At 39.0% G+C, this 17,105-nt stretch overlaps 1 protein-coding gene across 4 annotated transcripts in view; it reads right to left on the reverse strand.

Moving 5' to 3' along the window:
• The window catches only part of LOC139770800 (A disintegrin and metalloproteinase with thrombospondin motifs 9), a 37,217-nt gene that overhangs the window by 3,700 nt on the left and 16,412 nt on the right, over nucleotides 1–17,105 (reverse strand). For 3 of the 4 annotated variants that reach the window (XM_071703007.1, XM_071703008.1, XM_071703009.1), the window contains exons 6-28: nucleotides 13,045–13,243; nucleotides 11,842–12,055; nucleotides 11,179–11,386; nucleotides 9,885–10,099; nucleotides 9,318–9,470; nucleotides 8,873–9,022; nucleotides 7,779–7,930; nucleotides 7,147–7,486; nucleotides 6,871–6,959; nucleotides 6,394–6,741; nucleotides 5,991–6,157; nucleotides 5,638–5,888; nucleotides 5,094–5,472; nucleotides 4,674–4,835; nucleotides 4,459–4,599; nucleotides 4,005–4,136; nucleotides 3,695–3,865; nucleotides 3,296–3,511; nucleotides 2,609–2,800; nucleotides 1,279–1,467; nucleotides 821–1,146; nucleotides 576–712; nucleotides 233–426 (exon numbers count right to left, since the gene is read on the reverse strand). In XM_071703007.1, the coding sequence (XP_071559108.1) occupies nucleotides 233–426; nucleotides 576–712; nucleotides 821–1,146; nucleotides 1,279–1,467; nucleotides 2,609–2,800; nucleotides 3,296–3,511; nucleotides 3,695–3,865; nucleotides 4,005–4,136; nucleotides 4,459–4,599; nucleotides 4,674–4,835; nucleotides 5,094–5,472; nucleotides 5,638–5,888; nucleotides 5,991–6,157; nucleotides 6,394–6,741; nucleotides 6,871–6,959; nucleotides 7,147–7,486; nucleotides 7,779–7,930; nucleotides 8,873–9,022; nucleotides 9,318–9,470; nucleotides 9,885–10,099; nucleotides 11,179–11,386; nucleotides 11,842–12,055; nucleotides 13,045–13,243 (4,725 nt within the window). The remainder of the gene's footprint in view (nucleotides 1–232; nucleotides 427–575; nucleotides 713–820; nucleotides 1,147–1,278; nucleotides 1,468–2,608; nucleotides 2,801–3,295; nucleotides 3,512–3,694; nucleotides 3,866–4,004; nucleotides 4,137–4,458; nucleotides 4,600–4,673; nucleotides 4,836–5,093; nucleotides 5,473–5,637; nucleotides 5,889–5,990; nucleotides 6,158–6,393; nucleotides 6,742–6,870; nucleotides 6,960–7,146; nucleotides 7,487–7,778; nucleotides 7,931–8,872; nucleotides 9,023–9,317; nucleotides 9,471–9,884; nucleotides 10,100–11,178; nucleotides 11,387–11,841; nucleotides 12,056–13,044; nucleotides 13,244–17,105) is intronic. The other variant, XM_071703010.1, reaches the window with a different exon arrangement.

The raw sequence follows: 17,105 nt of genomic DNA on the forward strand, positions 1-17,105 counted from the left end.
TTAGAGTACTTTCAAATGAAAAAGTATATTAAAGCTCCAAGTGATTGCATTGATTAATAATGATTTTCTTCGAAATTGTATCAATTTTGTTTTCACTTTTATATATATATGTGAAATATAAAGGTAAAACGATAAAGAAGCAATATAAAACAAACAGAAAATGTGTCAAATCTGAAATATGGCTCTTAGATAGCGAGGTGATCACCTTTTCTGTCGGAGATTAATTACTTACAATTCTATTAATTGCGAGAAAAGCGCTTGAGGTTTCCTTAATCCAGGTAATTTCTGGTGATAATCCCAAGGCAGTTCCCCTCAAATCAATGCTGAAACGTCCTTGCGGACATTCGGTGAGACTATAGCAATCACCGGCTTTGCCATACTCCACGCGTTGCATTCCTTTTGTCCACGAAAACGTGTAATCATTCGCTAAACATAAAACATCTCTAATGTATCAAATGTATATAACTCATGTGATGTATGTAAAACGCCGCTATAAACGCAATTTCCAAATTTTCTTTGATTAAAAATTAAATCCAAAGTATGTCTAAAACGAACATGGTGCTTACACTGCTTACCTATAATGTAGAGTGTCGTTGGATCTATGCGTACCCTCTTAAACATCGTTCTGCCAGATATCGTCCCCAATTCGGACACGCAGTTGCAACTGTCGTTTCTTTGGCCATTGAACGGACACGTGTGAGGGTTCCTTAATCTGACACATCGAAATCAAATCATTACAAGATGCCGCTGAAGATAAAGTTGTTGAATTGTTGAGAAAATAATACTCTAAACACTGAGAATAAAATAGTAAAACGTCAACCTTTTGTCGTAGATTTCCGCGAAGTTCTCGCTGTCGCCAGCTGGCAAAGTCAGGTATTCCCGCGGCTCGGCGCTCGACATTCCGTGACAATAAATCGTCATATTTCTACCACCGATTAACAACGGATATTCACCATCCGTGGTAACCTTGAGTCGTTTCTGGATTTCAAGACAGGTGACTGGACCGCATTTTCTTTGATTGCACTTGCGCTTTCGTTGTGGCTTGTATTCAGCTGGACAGTGAATCCGCGCTACTGTGTTGCCGGCTGCATTGTGGCAATAAAGCCTACGGATCTGCCGCCCTTTGCGCCCGCAAGATTGACTACACTGTAGAAACAAAGAGCAAAAATTAATGTAGAGGAAAATACAAGAAAAAAATTGGAAATGAAAAGATGGAGAAGACGGAAAGAGGATAGAGCGACGTTGGTTTCGGAATAGTATTTCAAAGAATGCACTCACTTTTTTCCAAGGGCCAGCAGTCCAATAATATTCATCGCTGCACTCGCGTAGCTTACAAATCTGCTCGCTGACCGGCCTTTGATCCATCGGGCAACCTTCAGTTGGCGTTGGATCGATCCATCCGTACAGATTTACTCGATGACAAGTGACCGCGCGACGTTGCATTCCTTCACCACATTCCGCCGAACACTTACAGGAAAATAAACATACTTATAAATCTCTTTGGCTTGCATTATACTAAATAAATGTTTATCGCGGCAAAAAAATAAGAAAAACGCAAACGCGCAGAGATCATTACAACATTGATAATGTCGTGTCTTAATAAAAGTAATAATGAAATGAAGGTCGTAATGAATGTTATAATGAAAGAATGTATCGACAAATCGAATGTGCAAATTATCACGAACAATTATTAATTGCAGTTGCAAACATTTTCTTTATCTCTCGATAATATTTTAATATTATTCGCTAAAAATAATTGCATTTTTATGCGTCGATTACGAATGTAATCTATCCAATTCAAGTTGAATATGCAATTTCTGCTTAAATCTTCCACCAATCTGTTGACAACTTGCTGATGGTTTACTTCAACCGGAACAATAACATACATTCTCTCATTATAATACGAAATTATGCAATCAATTTAAAATGGATCCATGCTCATGCGTAATCTGAAACAAGAATATATATGTATATCTATAATATATTCCAGGTCACTATCATTTTATTAAGACCATAAACAACCAGTGGTTGTACGATATTATTCTGTACAGTATGGTGGCTGTATAATATGCGGTGTTTTACCTTCCCAGGATATTTTATTGAGGATATTAGTATTATGCATGAATATTACAAACACGATAACATTCTCTAAATTTGCTAGGCGGAGTGCAAGTTATAAACACGTTAGTGATCAAATATCATAATTTTACACTCATTAAGTGAAAAATACTCTATGTATACATATTTCTTAATAAATGTAATGTAAGATTAATAACATGCATGAGGAAAGTCCATCGTTTGAAAGAGAATATTAAATCGAACATCTCGCACGGATCTGATAATGATCCTGTGTGTTATCAAGGTACCATGCATCTTCCATAGTTCACCATAATATGTATGGAACCCATTATCCCTGTACGATCAATTAGAATTAGTCATTTATGCCATCGTTGCAATAATTGTTATTCTCCCTTGCTGTAAATATACCAACATTCGGGTGCATGTAAAACTTGATTTTCACGTTTTTTTTTTCAAGGTTGTGAAATGTTTATAAAATTGGGCATATCAGCAAGGACAATGCTGGCGTAAGGTTGAGGTATAAGGATACCTCCGACCAGGTGCCTTCCTGCCAGATAAAATCGCAGGCAACACGTTGGCATAATCTCTGTGATTTTGGTTTGCGCGGTTTTGTTCTCAAGCACTGCTCGTCCTTAACAGGTACTTCCGGCCCATGATTGCCTCTTCTCATCGTACATTCCACCCTTCGTGTCTGAATTCCGGTGCCGCATGATTTCGAGCACTGCAAAATATTTCGATTCGGTGCAAACTGGCCATCGTCATCCGTGATGGTAAAATTTAGCGCTCAACACCACCGTTGCCCGGTACCGGCATGTTCACGACATCGATAGAATTCCGCCAAATTGTTTTAACTGTTTTATTACGCTTATAGTTTACTAAAATAAGATGAATTAAGAGAGTTTTGTTTAGGACATCTCACTTAAAAATGGTTTTCCTAAAACGATGATTCCGTTCGTCAATATTTTCAAAGCACCTATATACACTTTATTTTTTTTTTTCATTTATTTTTCATATAAAGATAAATGCCGATAAAACTTTAACTTTGTTGCTATTATGATGTTTTTTAATTATAGAAAGATTTATAGCGTTTGTTCATCGCATATTGATTTACTTCTTGATTATCCAGAGATTAAAAAATCGAAAAAGACACTCTCATTAACAAGAATTACACCATATTTTAATATTATAATTTCACTAGATAACACGGTTTACTTACCGGAGTCCAATTAGACATTTTCCATCTACGAACGATGTTAGAATCCAAACTATTCTCCCTGCTGCTTTTAGGATTGCTTCTGCAAGATTCTTTTTGGCACCTTCGCACGTGTTTCGGTTGCTCGTCGCTACATTCCTTGTCTGGCAAAGTTTCGCCGCGATGACTTTGACAGCGGACTTGACGATGCTGGAATCCATTACCGCACACTGCGTCGCACTAAATCAATAAAATCATCGAAAGCATCATTAGTCAGAGAATCACTATACGTATATTTTTATTTTCGCGAAACATCTATTTGTTGTATAAAAAAATGTATAATATAATTTTATATCACGTTTAATTCTATATAAGAACGTTCATGATATTAATTTTGTGTAACAAAATAAAATATTTCAATACCTCGCTCCAGTCGCCGGTATTCCAAGTCGGACATGGGTGAGGATTGCACGCGATCCTAACTATCGGTTGTTGATTAGAGTCACAATAATAGTCAGGCGCAACCATCCCAGTTTCCGAGGATATACATCTCGCTATCCTGTTTTTGTATCCGATATTGCATTTTCGCGAGCACTGTACATGAATTATGAAATAGTACGAATTATAAACTGCAAACTTAAGAACTTATGAAAACTATAAAGTATACGAATAAGCTATACGTCTTAATGAACGAATCGTCGAACGAAATATCGAATACAGTAAATAAGCCCACCTCTCCGTAAGATCCTACGTGCCATTTGTAACCCGAGTGGAACGTAATACCGTTGCTGTCGATTTCGTTTTCTTGTGGGAACGAATCTTCACGTGGGGGATTCGTTGAATACGTGATCGGCGGCAGGCTTACCTAAGAAAAAGGTAAGAAAATTGTTCAAACTTTTTCATAGTATTCTGTGTTTCCGTTTTTGCTAATAAATTATTATTTAAAGTAGATCTTATTATTGTTTGTAATAGTTGAGCCTTTCTTTAAGAGTAATGATGTTGATTTCTTTCTCCAATCTTTTTTTCACACAAATTTATACACTTTCTAGTCTTTCTATCTCGCGATAATTATGCTACTAACACTATTTTGTTGCATTATATTTGAGCCTTTTGTAATTCGATTGTATTATTGCCCCAAAGAATTGCTGTCCTCAATAAACAGATAAAGAAATAAAATGCAAACTTACGACAGTGAGACATGGTTTTAGTGTGCAGGTAACCGAAGTCTCTGGTTTCTCAGAGATGGAACATCCGTCACTCGGCGCACCATCTGCATTCTTGCAAACGACGTTTCTTCGCGACGTTCCCTCGCCACACGTTACTGAACACTGTACAACGAGAGACTGGATTCAACTCGGTAGCTTATTAAATGCACGGGGTAAAATTGTCCAATGTACTGTACCGGACTCCAGTCGCCGGCATGCCACTGATGACAAGGACCGGCATCGCAGGCCTCCGTCGTTACGATCGGTGTACCGCTGCAGAAGGTGCGCGATACCACGCGATTCTCGACCTGGCACCAGGAGGCTCTATGCCGTTTTCCTACGCCGCAGGTCACGGAACACTACAACATTTCATGACACTCGTTAATTCAAATCATTTATGAACATTATTGAACTGCGTGAAATGTTTAAAGCGTGATTGGACAGATCAATATTTCATTATTAGAAGATACTGATCTTAAGAGAAAAATGTTTAAAGTGCAAATCTATTTTCTCGTTCTCTATATATACATATTAAAATATATTTCTCTATAATTAATATAGAATTAACATTTAATTTTAATATACCACGCCTTACATGTCTTTAGCGCGTATCTTACCGAACTCCACTCTCCTAGGTCCCATTTCGGACAAGCCTCTTGATTGCACGTCCTCTTGAGATGCTTCTCCTGTCTGACGCAGTTCTCGTCTCGTACCTGCCTCTCGTTTGAATCAACGCATATCGCGCTCCTCAATTGCACACCGCCGCCGCACGAGACACTGCAGGCATTCCATTCGCTGTAACTCCAATGAGCGTCGTCGCAAGGGCCAACGCACGACTGATGCTCGCTCGGTTTCTCGATATGCAAGCAGGCGTGCGCCGGTATCGGCCGCGGAGGATGCGACGAGTCCAGCAAGATTTGAACGCATCGCGAGGTGACAGTTCGCACGCCCGGGCCACAGTGATTCGAGCATTCAGACATGGAAGTCATCTGCCATCTGAAAGCGATTTAAATAGATTCAGCAACTGAAGTCATCATAAGTAAAAAAAAAAACCATTTAAACACTTTGGTCACGGTACACGGTGTTTGTATCTCATAAATTTTTAATTTTTCTGAGTAATATACTATTTATCTTGCGACTTCACACGCCTTCCTTACTTACTGTAGTGTGCAATGCGCGTTACATTTCTGACTTTCCTCCTGCGGTTTTTCCTCGTTTTTGCAATAAGCGTCGGGCACCGCTTCCTTGTGCTCGGTGCTTCTACATTCGGCCTTGCGATATTTCATACCCTGACACATTCGATTGCAGGCCGACCAATCGCTGAGCAACCACGTGTAACTGTTTAGGATTCCTTTCGGTACTGTGTACTCGTAGGTGATTTGCGGTGGATAAACGTTCCCTACGGATAATACCTGGAATTCCGTATTCTTGGTTGAGCAGAGTTACATCGTCGGAGAAACTACTTTTAGCTAAGTGACGTAATGTAAAATGTAAAATGTAAACGGTGAACCTGCCTCCAAAATTAAATCGATGGCGATAGGTCGGGAACTGTTCAGTCGTTCCACAACTGATTCCGGTCCGCTGTATTCAATAGTAACGCCAGCGTGTACGATCACCTTGCGATGCATTACCATAAAGTTCCCGTTTAAGATGTATTCGCCGTCTTCTCCAATCCTCAGCGCTGTATAATAATATACGTTGAAATTTTTTCAGAAATTAATAAAATGGAAAGACTTTCACAGAAAAACTAAAACAGCTAACATACATTATATTTGGTTCACAATAAATCTTCATGTATAATTTTCTTTATAATAATAACATGACAATACTATTTTTATATGAAAATATTATTCTTATTTAGATGTAACGGTTCCGTTAATTAAAAAATCTGTCGGAAACAATACAGGAAAATCTTACCGAGATAATTACTATCGTTGTGAGAGCCCAGCCATCCATGTTGTTTAATATCAATGTAACTGCTGCCGGCAGGGATTTTAGCTACCCTGGTGTAACCGTATACACTGGAATTGTAAGCGCCCGCAATCCTCTGACAAGTGGCGTTGTCGCCTCTGCAAACTCCGCAGGTGTCGAGTTCGGCCGTCGAATTCAAGACGTGATCGCATCCAGCGGGCTTGCATTGGCCGTTAACGCATATATGGAAAGTGTCAGGGCCGCAGGGTGTCCCATCGATTACCTTGTCGCGTAACATGTAATACTGATTGCTCTCCACTTGGCAGTACAGTTTGCAACGATCTTGTGGCAGTACTATAAAAAAAAATATTTAAAAGATCGTATCTTCGCATAACTTCCATGGAAATTGGAGATCAGATTAAATCAATCGCATAGATTAAAACGATAAATTAAGAAATGGTGTATAAATAAATCATTGCTTACTTCTAGTATACTTTGCATGCCACTTAACATCTCTGGCAAGATTCTGAATGTTGAAATTGTTATTGTCGAATTTCGAGCATTGTTGTTCTCTGTAAAGAAAAGAAAGAAAAGGAATGAATGTTAGTATATAAGAACAGATTATTGCGTGACTAATCAAGGCAATCACGTCCATATCGCGTCGTTTATCGGTCAACTTGTCGATAATTAATCAATAGATCTTTATTTTTGCGGACTTGTGCAACACGTCTTCTTCGTACAAGGCATTAAAGCACGTACCTGAAATCTGGGCTACCCGGCGGGCATTCTCTGGTACCGCAGCTGCGATATTTAACACGCTCGCCGATACAGTAATTGCCGCCGTTCTTCGGCGCCGGATTATCGCATTCGCGATACTTCCTCTTGACGCCGCCGCCGCAGGTCCGCGAACACTCGCCGTATCTTCCCCATTCACCCCACTGGCCGTGCACCGGCTCGAGGTTTCTGCGCGAGACGCACTCGCCGCGATGACACCATTTATCGATACCGCATGGTGTGCCGTCGGCCCAAGGCATGTGCTGAGTGTGACACTGCTGATGATGATCCCACAGTGGTGCGGTGCACCACAGTCTCCTACACACTGCCTGGCCGGTAACCGACCAAGCCCCCAATTTACTTCAATTCTTAAGCGAATTTCGTCGTAATAGCGCTACGGACTAGAGAAGTCAGAAATGAGCTTGTATTTCTAATAGAAAATATCTCCGATTGTTAATGAATATTCCTCATTTCGCAAAGACATCGCGAATCCGTAAAATATCCAAAGACACAAGCTGAATGAAATTAAAGTAAGTGAAAGAGTAGAAAAATTTTGTCCGTAATACGACCGCAAATATGCCTTAATCAAACGCGTAAAGAGAACGTTTTCGACTTACCATCACTCACCATGTGGGGACAGATTCTGGATCCTTGCCCGAAGACGAGCTCACACTGTTTGTTCTCTGAATAGTCTTCGCCGGGCAACCGACCGTTTTGTCTCTCCATCATTTTGCTGGGTTCGTCAAGCAAACAGTTGGCATATCCGGCTCTGGAACAAAAATCATTACAAATTAACACAGATTCCCGATTCCGTGAATCGAGAGAGAGCTTAGATGCTCGTTCACCTAAATAGTCTTTGAGAATTATATTTCTTGTGACAACGTTTAAAATGTATTACGAGTGTGTAACAGTCGCTTAGAATCTCATTAAACCGGATTTCTGAGCGACGACGATGACTCGTTCCTCGACTCTCTTCGATGTCACGAAAAACTCGACATTGCCTTTCTCGATCGAAATGAATTTGTCTGGCCGACATCTGTTTCCTGGAAATCGGCGCGTTTGACGCAAACGGTTTATTCTCGGCTTTTCTACTCGTGCTTGAATCTTGATTCAAAATGCAATTTTAGAGCGCGCAAAACTGAAGCCTAAAAATGATCTTTAAGCAATTAATTAATTGTCTAATTAAGAATACTCGACATAATTAAATTATTCTCATGGGAAGAAGTTAGCAAAAACAAAGCTATTTAACTCGATTAAGATCATTTAAGCGTATTAATTTGAGACATACTAAGTGTCTCTCGCTAAATGTATATAGACTTTATTTTGATAATTTTTTAAAGAACATAAACTTTTAAAGAAAAACTTTAAAATTAAATACGATTATTTATTTGGCAAATTTTTAATATATTTGAAAGTTAAATGCTAAAAGAAGAGAAAAACTTATTTTTTAAAAACTAACTTAATAAATCTTTTGGAAAAAAAATGGAACATTGGCTAATGATCATTAATGATCATTAAAGATGCCACGAGCTATATCGCTATGAACAGAAAGACAAATCAACGCGGTCAACACAGACAAAAACCTGACATCGCATTACGTACTGTCTTAAACAGAGGTCATGAGTCAATTAGTAACGATCTCTTTCCATGCAGAATGCTCCCCAGCACATCGTTTATAACCGAGTCATTCGCCAATTAATGACTGACTCACTCGAGAAATTCGGTGACATAGTGTCGGGAACACTTGGACCACTCCCAGGGAAAAGTATTATCGTCCAGCATGCGGGACATCACGTTGTGCACACCCGAACGGTTCCTGAAACCCGTGCACTTGGCGTCGTCGTCGTGCGGCATGTTAAGTCTGTAATACATTTCGGGTATTTCCTCTGAGTGCCATGAATGTTTAAAGAATAATAATAGTAACAATGCATACGAGATGTGGTGTAAAAAAAGAAAAGAACAAGATTGAGAAATCACGAGATTCAAGTCTCTACAGACACGTGGCAAGTAGCCCAGCAACGATTTCATAAAGAAGACACGACGTATCTTTCACAGGAAGAATTTAGATTACCTCATTACATAAATAATGTAATATATAAGTTTTAAAGAACGCATCGTATACAGGTCGCATGCTTTATGACCGATAATATGCTTACACGTGACCAATCTCATGCGCGATGGTAAACGCCGCGGCTAATCCATTATCCTGCACGATAGCGCACGAAGATCCAGGCGAGCACATTCTACCCAGCTCGGCCAAGCCCAAAGTGTCACAACGCTTTTGGCGCGGGTTGTGACATAGATTCTCTCTGAAAATTATTTTCAGTTTGTACATATCGCATATCCTTAAGCCTTGGACTTTCATTTTCAAAACGATTATTTTGGCAAATCCGAGTTAAATCGAGTTAAAACATTCCGTGAAGATCATCATTTGCAATTATTTTATATTCGTCATTAAACATCTTGTTAATTACGCTTCAACTTATTCTCAAATTTTTTAATTAATGAGATGATAAAGTTATGAATATATTTTAAATAAATACCGTTTTGTTATCTAATTCCATTCTAAAAATTCAGTTTGTTTTAGACGATAAAATTTTTAATTTGCCGTTTTTATAACTAGAAATATATTGTTTATATAAAACTATCAATTTTTACGATAAATTTCATATTATACATATAAGAATGTACATTTTTACAATATAGATTTTTCTGATAAAAACCTGGTTAATAGAAGCGCGGCATCGTGGTGTTCCGGAGAGGGTTCGTCAGGATTATTGTGCTTCTGCCACTGGCAGAATCGCTTTAACATTTCGGCCGCCGCGATTCCGTCACTACCGCTATGTTTGACACCAAATACTTCCTCGGTCTTGACGATCTTCATTACTGCAATGCTCACCGGATTGCCGATAGACTGGTCCTTGTAGATTCGTGAAACCTATCTTTCCAGGGGAGCAGATGGGAATATGTCCGGTAATTCGGTTGCAACAAATTAGTCATTAATTACTTTTTTAGTCTTATTCTAATAAGACTAAAGTTTCTTACTCGATTAAGGGCTCTATACATGTATATGTTAAACGAGATCTATTCTGGGACACCGTGTACACAAAGAATCTATTTCAATCTTTTGTCCGCGCTCTCTTTCATTCATAAAGAATTCATGAATCTAAAGTCGATCGATTGTTGTTGAGAAACACGATTGAATCATCGAACGGACGACAGGCGTGGGTTCGTGAAAGCGAACTCCTCGCAGGATGTTGCCCTCCGGTGAGGTGTGGCCTTCGCGTGGGATACATAACTGGCGTAGCGCACTCGGTAATGACCGCCGTGACGAAGCTAATTGTCGAATTATGAATCGACGTCTCCCATCTCCTTCCTCTTCCTCTTTTTTTCCACTACGTTTTTTTATTAAGAATTTACTTTGAAGAACGTCCAATTCATCTTTATTTTCAGAATGAATAGTACCGTTTTACTAGATCCTTATCAATGGATTTAAAAATGACCACGTTTGTGTGTTGTTATCATGACAATACGAATTGCTCTTTTAAGACTTTTCGCAACTTTTTAATCAATTTAGAGACGATTTATTTATCATTTATGCACCCTCCTAATTTTTTATATTGTATTCTTTTACAAGAAAAAGCTTTAAAATATTACTAAAATTTATTTAAAATTAATTAAAGAATATTTCTTTTATCATCCCCTTTTTTTTAAGTTCAGATCAATAGAAACTTGCTATTTTAAGTTAATTACTCAAAAAGCTACAGATACCTCGATGTTTTTGCAATATAATAAAAAAATAAATTCCAAATTTATCAAAGATCATCATTAAAGTTAAGACAGCGCGTTGTGGGACATCCATATATATATGTAAACGAATGCATTAAACGTGCCGTGCATAATTTTTTGTAGGGAAATGTAAGGGAACGCGTCTGACGCTGTCGTGACATTAATACAGAAACCTAGGATGCACAGTTGAATATTTTCAAATTACGTTTGGAGAGAATATGTACCCACCGTGCTCATCAGGACAAGAATGTAGCTGACCAAGCCAGTGCCATGATATTCCACCATTTTCGCATCAGCTACCACCATGATCTCGATGAAATATTCACGCGGTAAGGCACGCCGCGGTCTCCACGTCACGAAGGGATCCGCGTCCATCTCCGAGTCCTGTGCGTATTCTTCGTTTTGATAGCCATGTTCACGAGCCACACTGTAATACCTGGAATTCGTAAGACGTACGCTACAGATTCGTTACAGAACGTCCCAGAATATGCAGGAAGCGTAGCGTTGTTCCTCGTAAAGATTGGAGTCAACTCTTCTGCAAAAAGGTTGCGGCAGAATTCTATTATTATAAATTAAAATCCGCTTTAAATTGCACAACAAATAACGTGCTGTAATTTATACGTTTAAAGCTTTCTCAATGGCTTACAATCCGCAAAATATTAGTGTCTCTCCAAGAATTACAAGAAATAACACTATGCACTCATTTGGCCTCCATTCTGGAACATCTCACTCACTAACGCAGTAATTATCTAATTCAAGAATCACTCGGTAAGTTTAACGGATTAAGGGCCGCAGTTGGAAATAAATAATTGAAGATATAAACTTGAGAATAAATAATATTCTCTTTTAAGATCTACAAGATCTAAGATAAATTTGCATATGTGCCTATACCTGTCGTCGTAATCCAATCTTTGAAAAAAATCCTGGCGATGCTCGGTCAGCTCTGTGAATCGCTCGTATTCCTCTTCCTTCTCTCTAGGAAACCGCTCCAACGATGCGGTTTTCCGCGTCAATGATCTACGCTCCCGCGAACGCTCCCCGACGTAAACTTTACGAGCGGAACTATCGTCCGTTAATGGGGAAGGGATGTCGTCCGAGTCGTAATCTGTGAGCATGCCAATTATAATCAAATCAATTAGTTCGGTATTTAATAGGAGAATCGGCAAGGATGTCGTTCGCCGAAGTGAACGATGGGTATCGTATAGTCGCAGACATTATAGATCCGAGGTCGGCGTTATTTAAAGCGAGACCGCGGTCTATCCCAATAGGCGATAGATGTGGAAAGAGACGAGAAAATTTCGACGGTGTAGTATCAACGACGTTGTTTTGTGGGCAGAGAGTACGCGCGTCGCCAAGCTGTCTCGATGGTACATCAGAATCCGCCCGAGGGAAGACGTAAATGCCTGAACCTGTTTTGGTACAGGTGGTCGTGCGAGTATGCGTTGAGTGAAAAAAGACGCGACGCTTTTTCTTCGAAGCCTCGTGAAGCACGTGAACATGCGTTTCATATATCGGAATAACCGTGGACATCATGAGATTCTGGTCCGGCGCGGTAGAATAAATAAATGCTTCTTGACTTACCCTCGTTACCCTCGACCAATGATGGAACCAGTATTAATATACTATTGCGACCGGTATTAATGCGCTATGGATATTTTATGTCAATTCTTCTTAACGATATGTTTACGAATATATGAATATATGAATATATTAATGTAATTTTATTATCAATGCGTGTCAAATTTCAGATATAATCATATTATAAATGAATAGTAACGACGAATAATTCTCATTCTATTGAAAAGCGACAAAAATAAACTTGTTTTTCAATCAAATAAAATATCAAGATAAAATATCAGACCTATTTTGTTCGATAAAACGCTGAGAATTGATTATCGGTGTATCGCGATATAGACACCGTTGAAACAAATTCGTCGATTTGAGTATATTTTCTTCTGCACATTCTTTCGACTCGCTTCTCCGCGTCAGAATGACCCGCTTTTCTCGACTGTGTCACTAACGAGCTACTCCACATACCACAACGGATAACGTATCGTAAATAAAATCGAGATAAGTGAAACTCTTCTTATTTACCGATCACACCGCAATTGCGACTTCTAACTCCATTTTCGGGAGTATCAAAGTTGGAGTCATCGTTCAAATTAATCGCAGCCGTGGGCACGCGGTAGAGCGCATGTTGTAACGAAGATCCAAGAGAGTCCTTGTCGTCCTCGCGCCAATGTTCGGTAGGTTTAATGAAATAGCTGCCCATCGACGTCTTCATGTGACCAGTCTGAAAATCACAATAGAATTTATGAAGTAACATACGAGTACGATACCTAATTGGTAAAATCAGCGCATCTGGATAAAAAATCCACTTATAGAAGAAAATTTTTTCAAAGTTTTCCGTTTCTGGAGAAAATTAATACTTTTCGAATAGGAAAGGTAATCGCGTCAAGAATCTCTCGCTCGAGATAAACCATTTCTTAACGACTAGACGGAATTACGCTGAAATTATTTATAAATGCGACGTTTTATATAATCAGTTTATTACACATTGCACGTTTACGTGAAATAAGAGAAGATTTCGGTTCACGTTTATTTTAAGTAGCGGCGACTTATACAGACGCTATTAGAAGAGCGTTATTTACAAACGGAGCGCCACCCGTTGTTATCCTATCCGCCAACTACGATACGTTAACTTGCTTGATTAAACATTCTAACGGAGATGAACTCTCTGATCTATTTATTTTTTCGGAAATACAGACTCTCGGCACTCGCGCACGTGCGCCGCGACGGGAGCGCGCAGGCCTCCACCTATTTCAAATACTTGTGACTTATAGCGCGTGAACTTTGTTATAGTTACATTATGAAAGATCTCGGGCAACTAATTTGGTTGAAAAATGGTTACGCATTCCAACGGCTAGACCCGAGAGCATACAAGAGCAAGGACGTTCTTCAGCATACGAATTACTTGATGTTATATAACGTGACTTCCTGCCGAAACTGTCGAGCATGCAATAAAATTGAGGATAGGGCGACTTAGCAATTATCATATAAATAGCGCTAAATTTCTCGAGCTCCGGGGCGAATTTTTTGATAATACCGGGAACCAACGGAATAAAAACTTATATTTTATTGCATCAAATTCTGATGTGGGTGAAGAAAATCGGAAAGTTACAATAACATAAAACTTTTTCGCGCAAATTCAAGGTTTATCTGATGAAATTGAGGATAGGGCATCAACTTAGCAATTATCATATAAATAGCGCTAAATTTCTCGAGCTCCCGGAGCGCATTTTTTGATAATACTGGGAAGCGACGGAATAAAAACTTATATTTTATTGCATCAAATTCTGATGTGGGTGAAGAAAATCGGAAGGTTACAATAACATAAAACTTTTTCGCGCAAATTCAAGGTTTATCTGTTGGAACGAGAAAGAGAAGCGTTTCCCAATGAGATTGCTCGCTTGTCGCAGCGTATAGATAACGTGAATGAAACTTTACGTGACGCTAGCTACAATCATCGGCCGTAAGCAACGCAGCTCGATTCACTTGTGTTTGCGATTTGCATTCTTGCAGACATGCGCCTTCTCTATTCCGCGGCACAAAGACTGACTTGAGGATTACCGAGAACTCTCTTGGCAGGAACGCCGTTTTTCTCCCTGTCTCTTTTTCCTCCATCTCTCGCTCCGTCTTTATCTTACCCTTTCTCTCACCCATCTCCCTTTTTGCCTTTTCGATCGGCCAACACACAACTATACAGGATGGTAACGACCTCGCGATTATCCGCTGAAGCAATTCATCGACCTTTCGACAAGCAGAGCCGATTCAACGTGCCCCTCACGTCATTCAGCGAAAATGCCGCTCGTTAATTAATAATGCGAAACTCCAAAAATACCGTCGCATTTATCCAGACAGTCGAGACGGGTGTTTACATAAGATTCCTTTGCCGTAATCGCCTTAAATGTCTTCATTCTCTTCGACGATTGACGAAAACATAATCTGGAAGAGATTAGAAAAAGGTAAGAAGGAGGAATTTAACGTGACTTTCTCTCACTTCTGAGTTCGTAGTTCAATAAGGTTGTTACAGAGAAAACGCGGAAGCCTCAAAAGAATGGAATAAATTAACTAGCAATTTTCAAGTGTTTCCTCACGAATATTCCAGCGAGAAGAAGCGATGTCAGATCGTGAGCAAGCATATGCCTACTCCGTATACTGCGAACCATAAAAATGCTGACCGTATCCTATGTATCCTTCGCGCCTATACAGCCGCGCTTTCGTCTCAGAACGCGTGCATTATGTTTGCACATTGCCGATTGTTTTGACTCGACGTCGCTTCCATGCCCGCAGTTCCATGTTTATGCTAAAACATCAAAAACCGTGTCGCGACGACAGAGTTAAAAAACAGCGCTATCGGCCAATAATACCGAGAAAGATGTGCTCCGAGCCGTATTACCGAGAAGAAAAAATATGCGAGACACCACGTGTGCATAACGTTTCGCCGTGCAGAGCCGGCCGGCTTAAATTATAAAGGCGGTTAGGGTACCAGGCCAGGCCAGAGTTATCTTTATTTAGGTTCCGCTTAATACACGGGGTATAATACATCATAATAAAAGGTGCCTGGGCTGTAACGCGCCTTGCGCGGCCTGTACGAACAGAGACAATAATAGACTGCAGTAATTTGATACAAGAACGCGTCTGAATATTTTAATATTAAACGTAAATTTCAGACTCTTTAAGACCCTTTGAGAGATTTTTTTTTTTAATTCGGAGAATCTTTTTTAATGCAAAATAAAGAACGATCTTAATATTTTATCTAATTTAAATAATTATTTTTTTAGTAATTTGACCACGATATTATAATTATGTAAAGTTTTATAAAATTATTAAAAACATCGCTAATGATAATAGTAATAATAATAATATAAGCATGTAAATATTCGAATTATTTCTTACTAGAAAATATGATTGTTCAACGCGCGTATCACGGGTTCTTTAAACTTTTAACTTTACATTCACTTTTGATATCTGAAAAACGTTCGTGTCTTATCTTAATGCCTTTTATCTTAACCGAAACAGAAACAGAAAGTTAAGAGGAAACTTCTTAGATGAGTAAAAATTGTCGTTCACAAACAAATTAAGCGAATAAATTAATATTACGTATAGCTTGCGCAACGCTTCGCTGTTGTACGGTCGGGACACAAATCAAATTCGGCGTTTCTGTAGCCTGTCTTTCATGACGAGATGATCCTCGTTAAGGCGGCCGCACAAAATGTCATCACAGACAAAATATCTCCAATTAATTCCGCCTATTATATTACACATTTCTGTCAAGGTCGTCGGGTCGATCCAAAACTGGTCGTACCGGCTCGAGTAGAACTTGCGGATTTGCTTTCTTATGATGCTGCTCCGTGCCGAAAAAACAATATCGAGTTTCTTAGCAAATTGAGTGCTTCGAACGCTGCGAACATTTTAGCAATTTAAAAGATTGTTCACGGAGCACGTAAAATGATATCATGTACAAGTTTTTTATGAAATGTAAAACTCAAGAAGATCGGGGAGCCTTTTAATATGCCAAATAATTGAGGAGAGATTACGCCGGACGCAACAATCGTTCTCTTATCATTCGCATCTGTAAAGTAAAAGCATTTTTTTTTAATATCTAAACAAAATTATTTTTATAAATTGTTATAAGACACGAATCTATCGTTAAATTTTGAAATCATAGAAAGATATACGGATTCTAATTAAAAGTAATCGGAAAGAACAAACTTTGACGTATATATATATAATTATATTAGACTGATATAAAAGGCCATTTGTTAAAACTTGTGTGTCGCCAGCGCAAAAGGAGGCAGGAAATTAATTCTCGATCTTACATATAGATCGAGTATGATTTTACATTAAGTATTCATCCGCAAGCTTTTCCCATATTCATTAGGATAAGATACAAGAATGTTAACATCGTTCCATTCGTTATCACTCGATCGCCTCGTCAGCAGAATCCCGTACGGTTCGTAATAGAGAGCTCGAGCTTCTCCTAATAGCGTAATCTGTTATTACGATGATTCGTGACTGAGATTTAAACAAATAAAATGATACGCGACGATTACTGAACCGCGAGAAATTATCTTGGATTTCTCGCCACGCGC

Source organism: Temnothorax nylanderi, unplaced genomic scaffold (genome assembly GCF_030848795.1).
Source record: "Temnothorax nylanderi isolate EJ_2023f unplaced genomic scaffold, tnyl_v1.0 TNYL_tig0033_pilon, whole genome shotgun sequence".
In the NCBI taxonomy this organism is placed as follows: domain Eukaryota; kingdom Metazoa; phylum Arthropoda; class Insecta; order Hymenoptera; family Formicidae; genus Temnothorax; species Temnothorax nylanderi.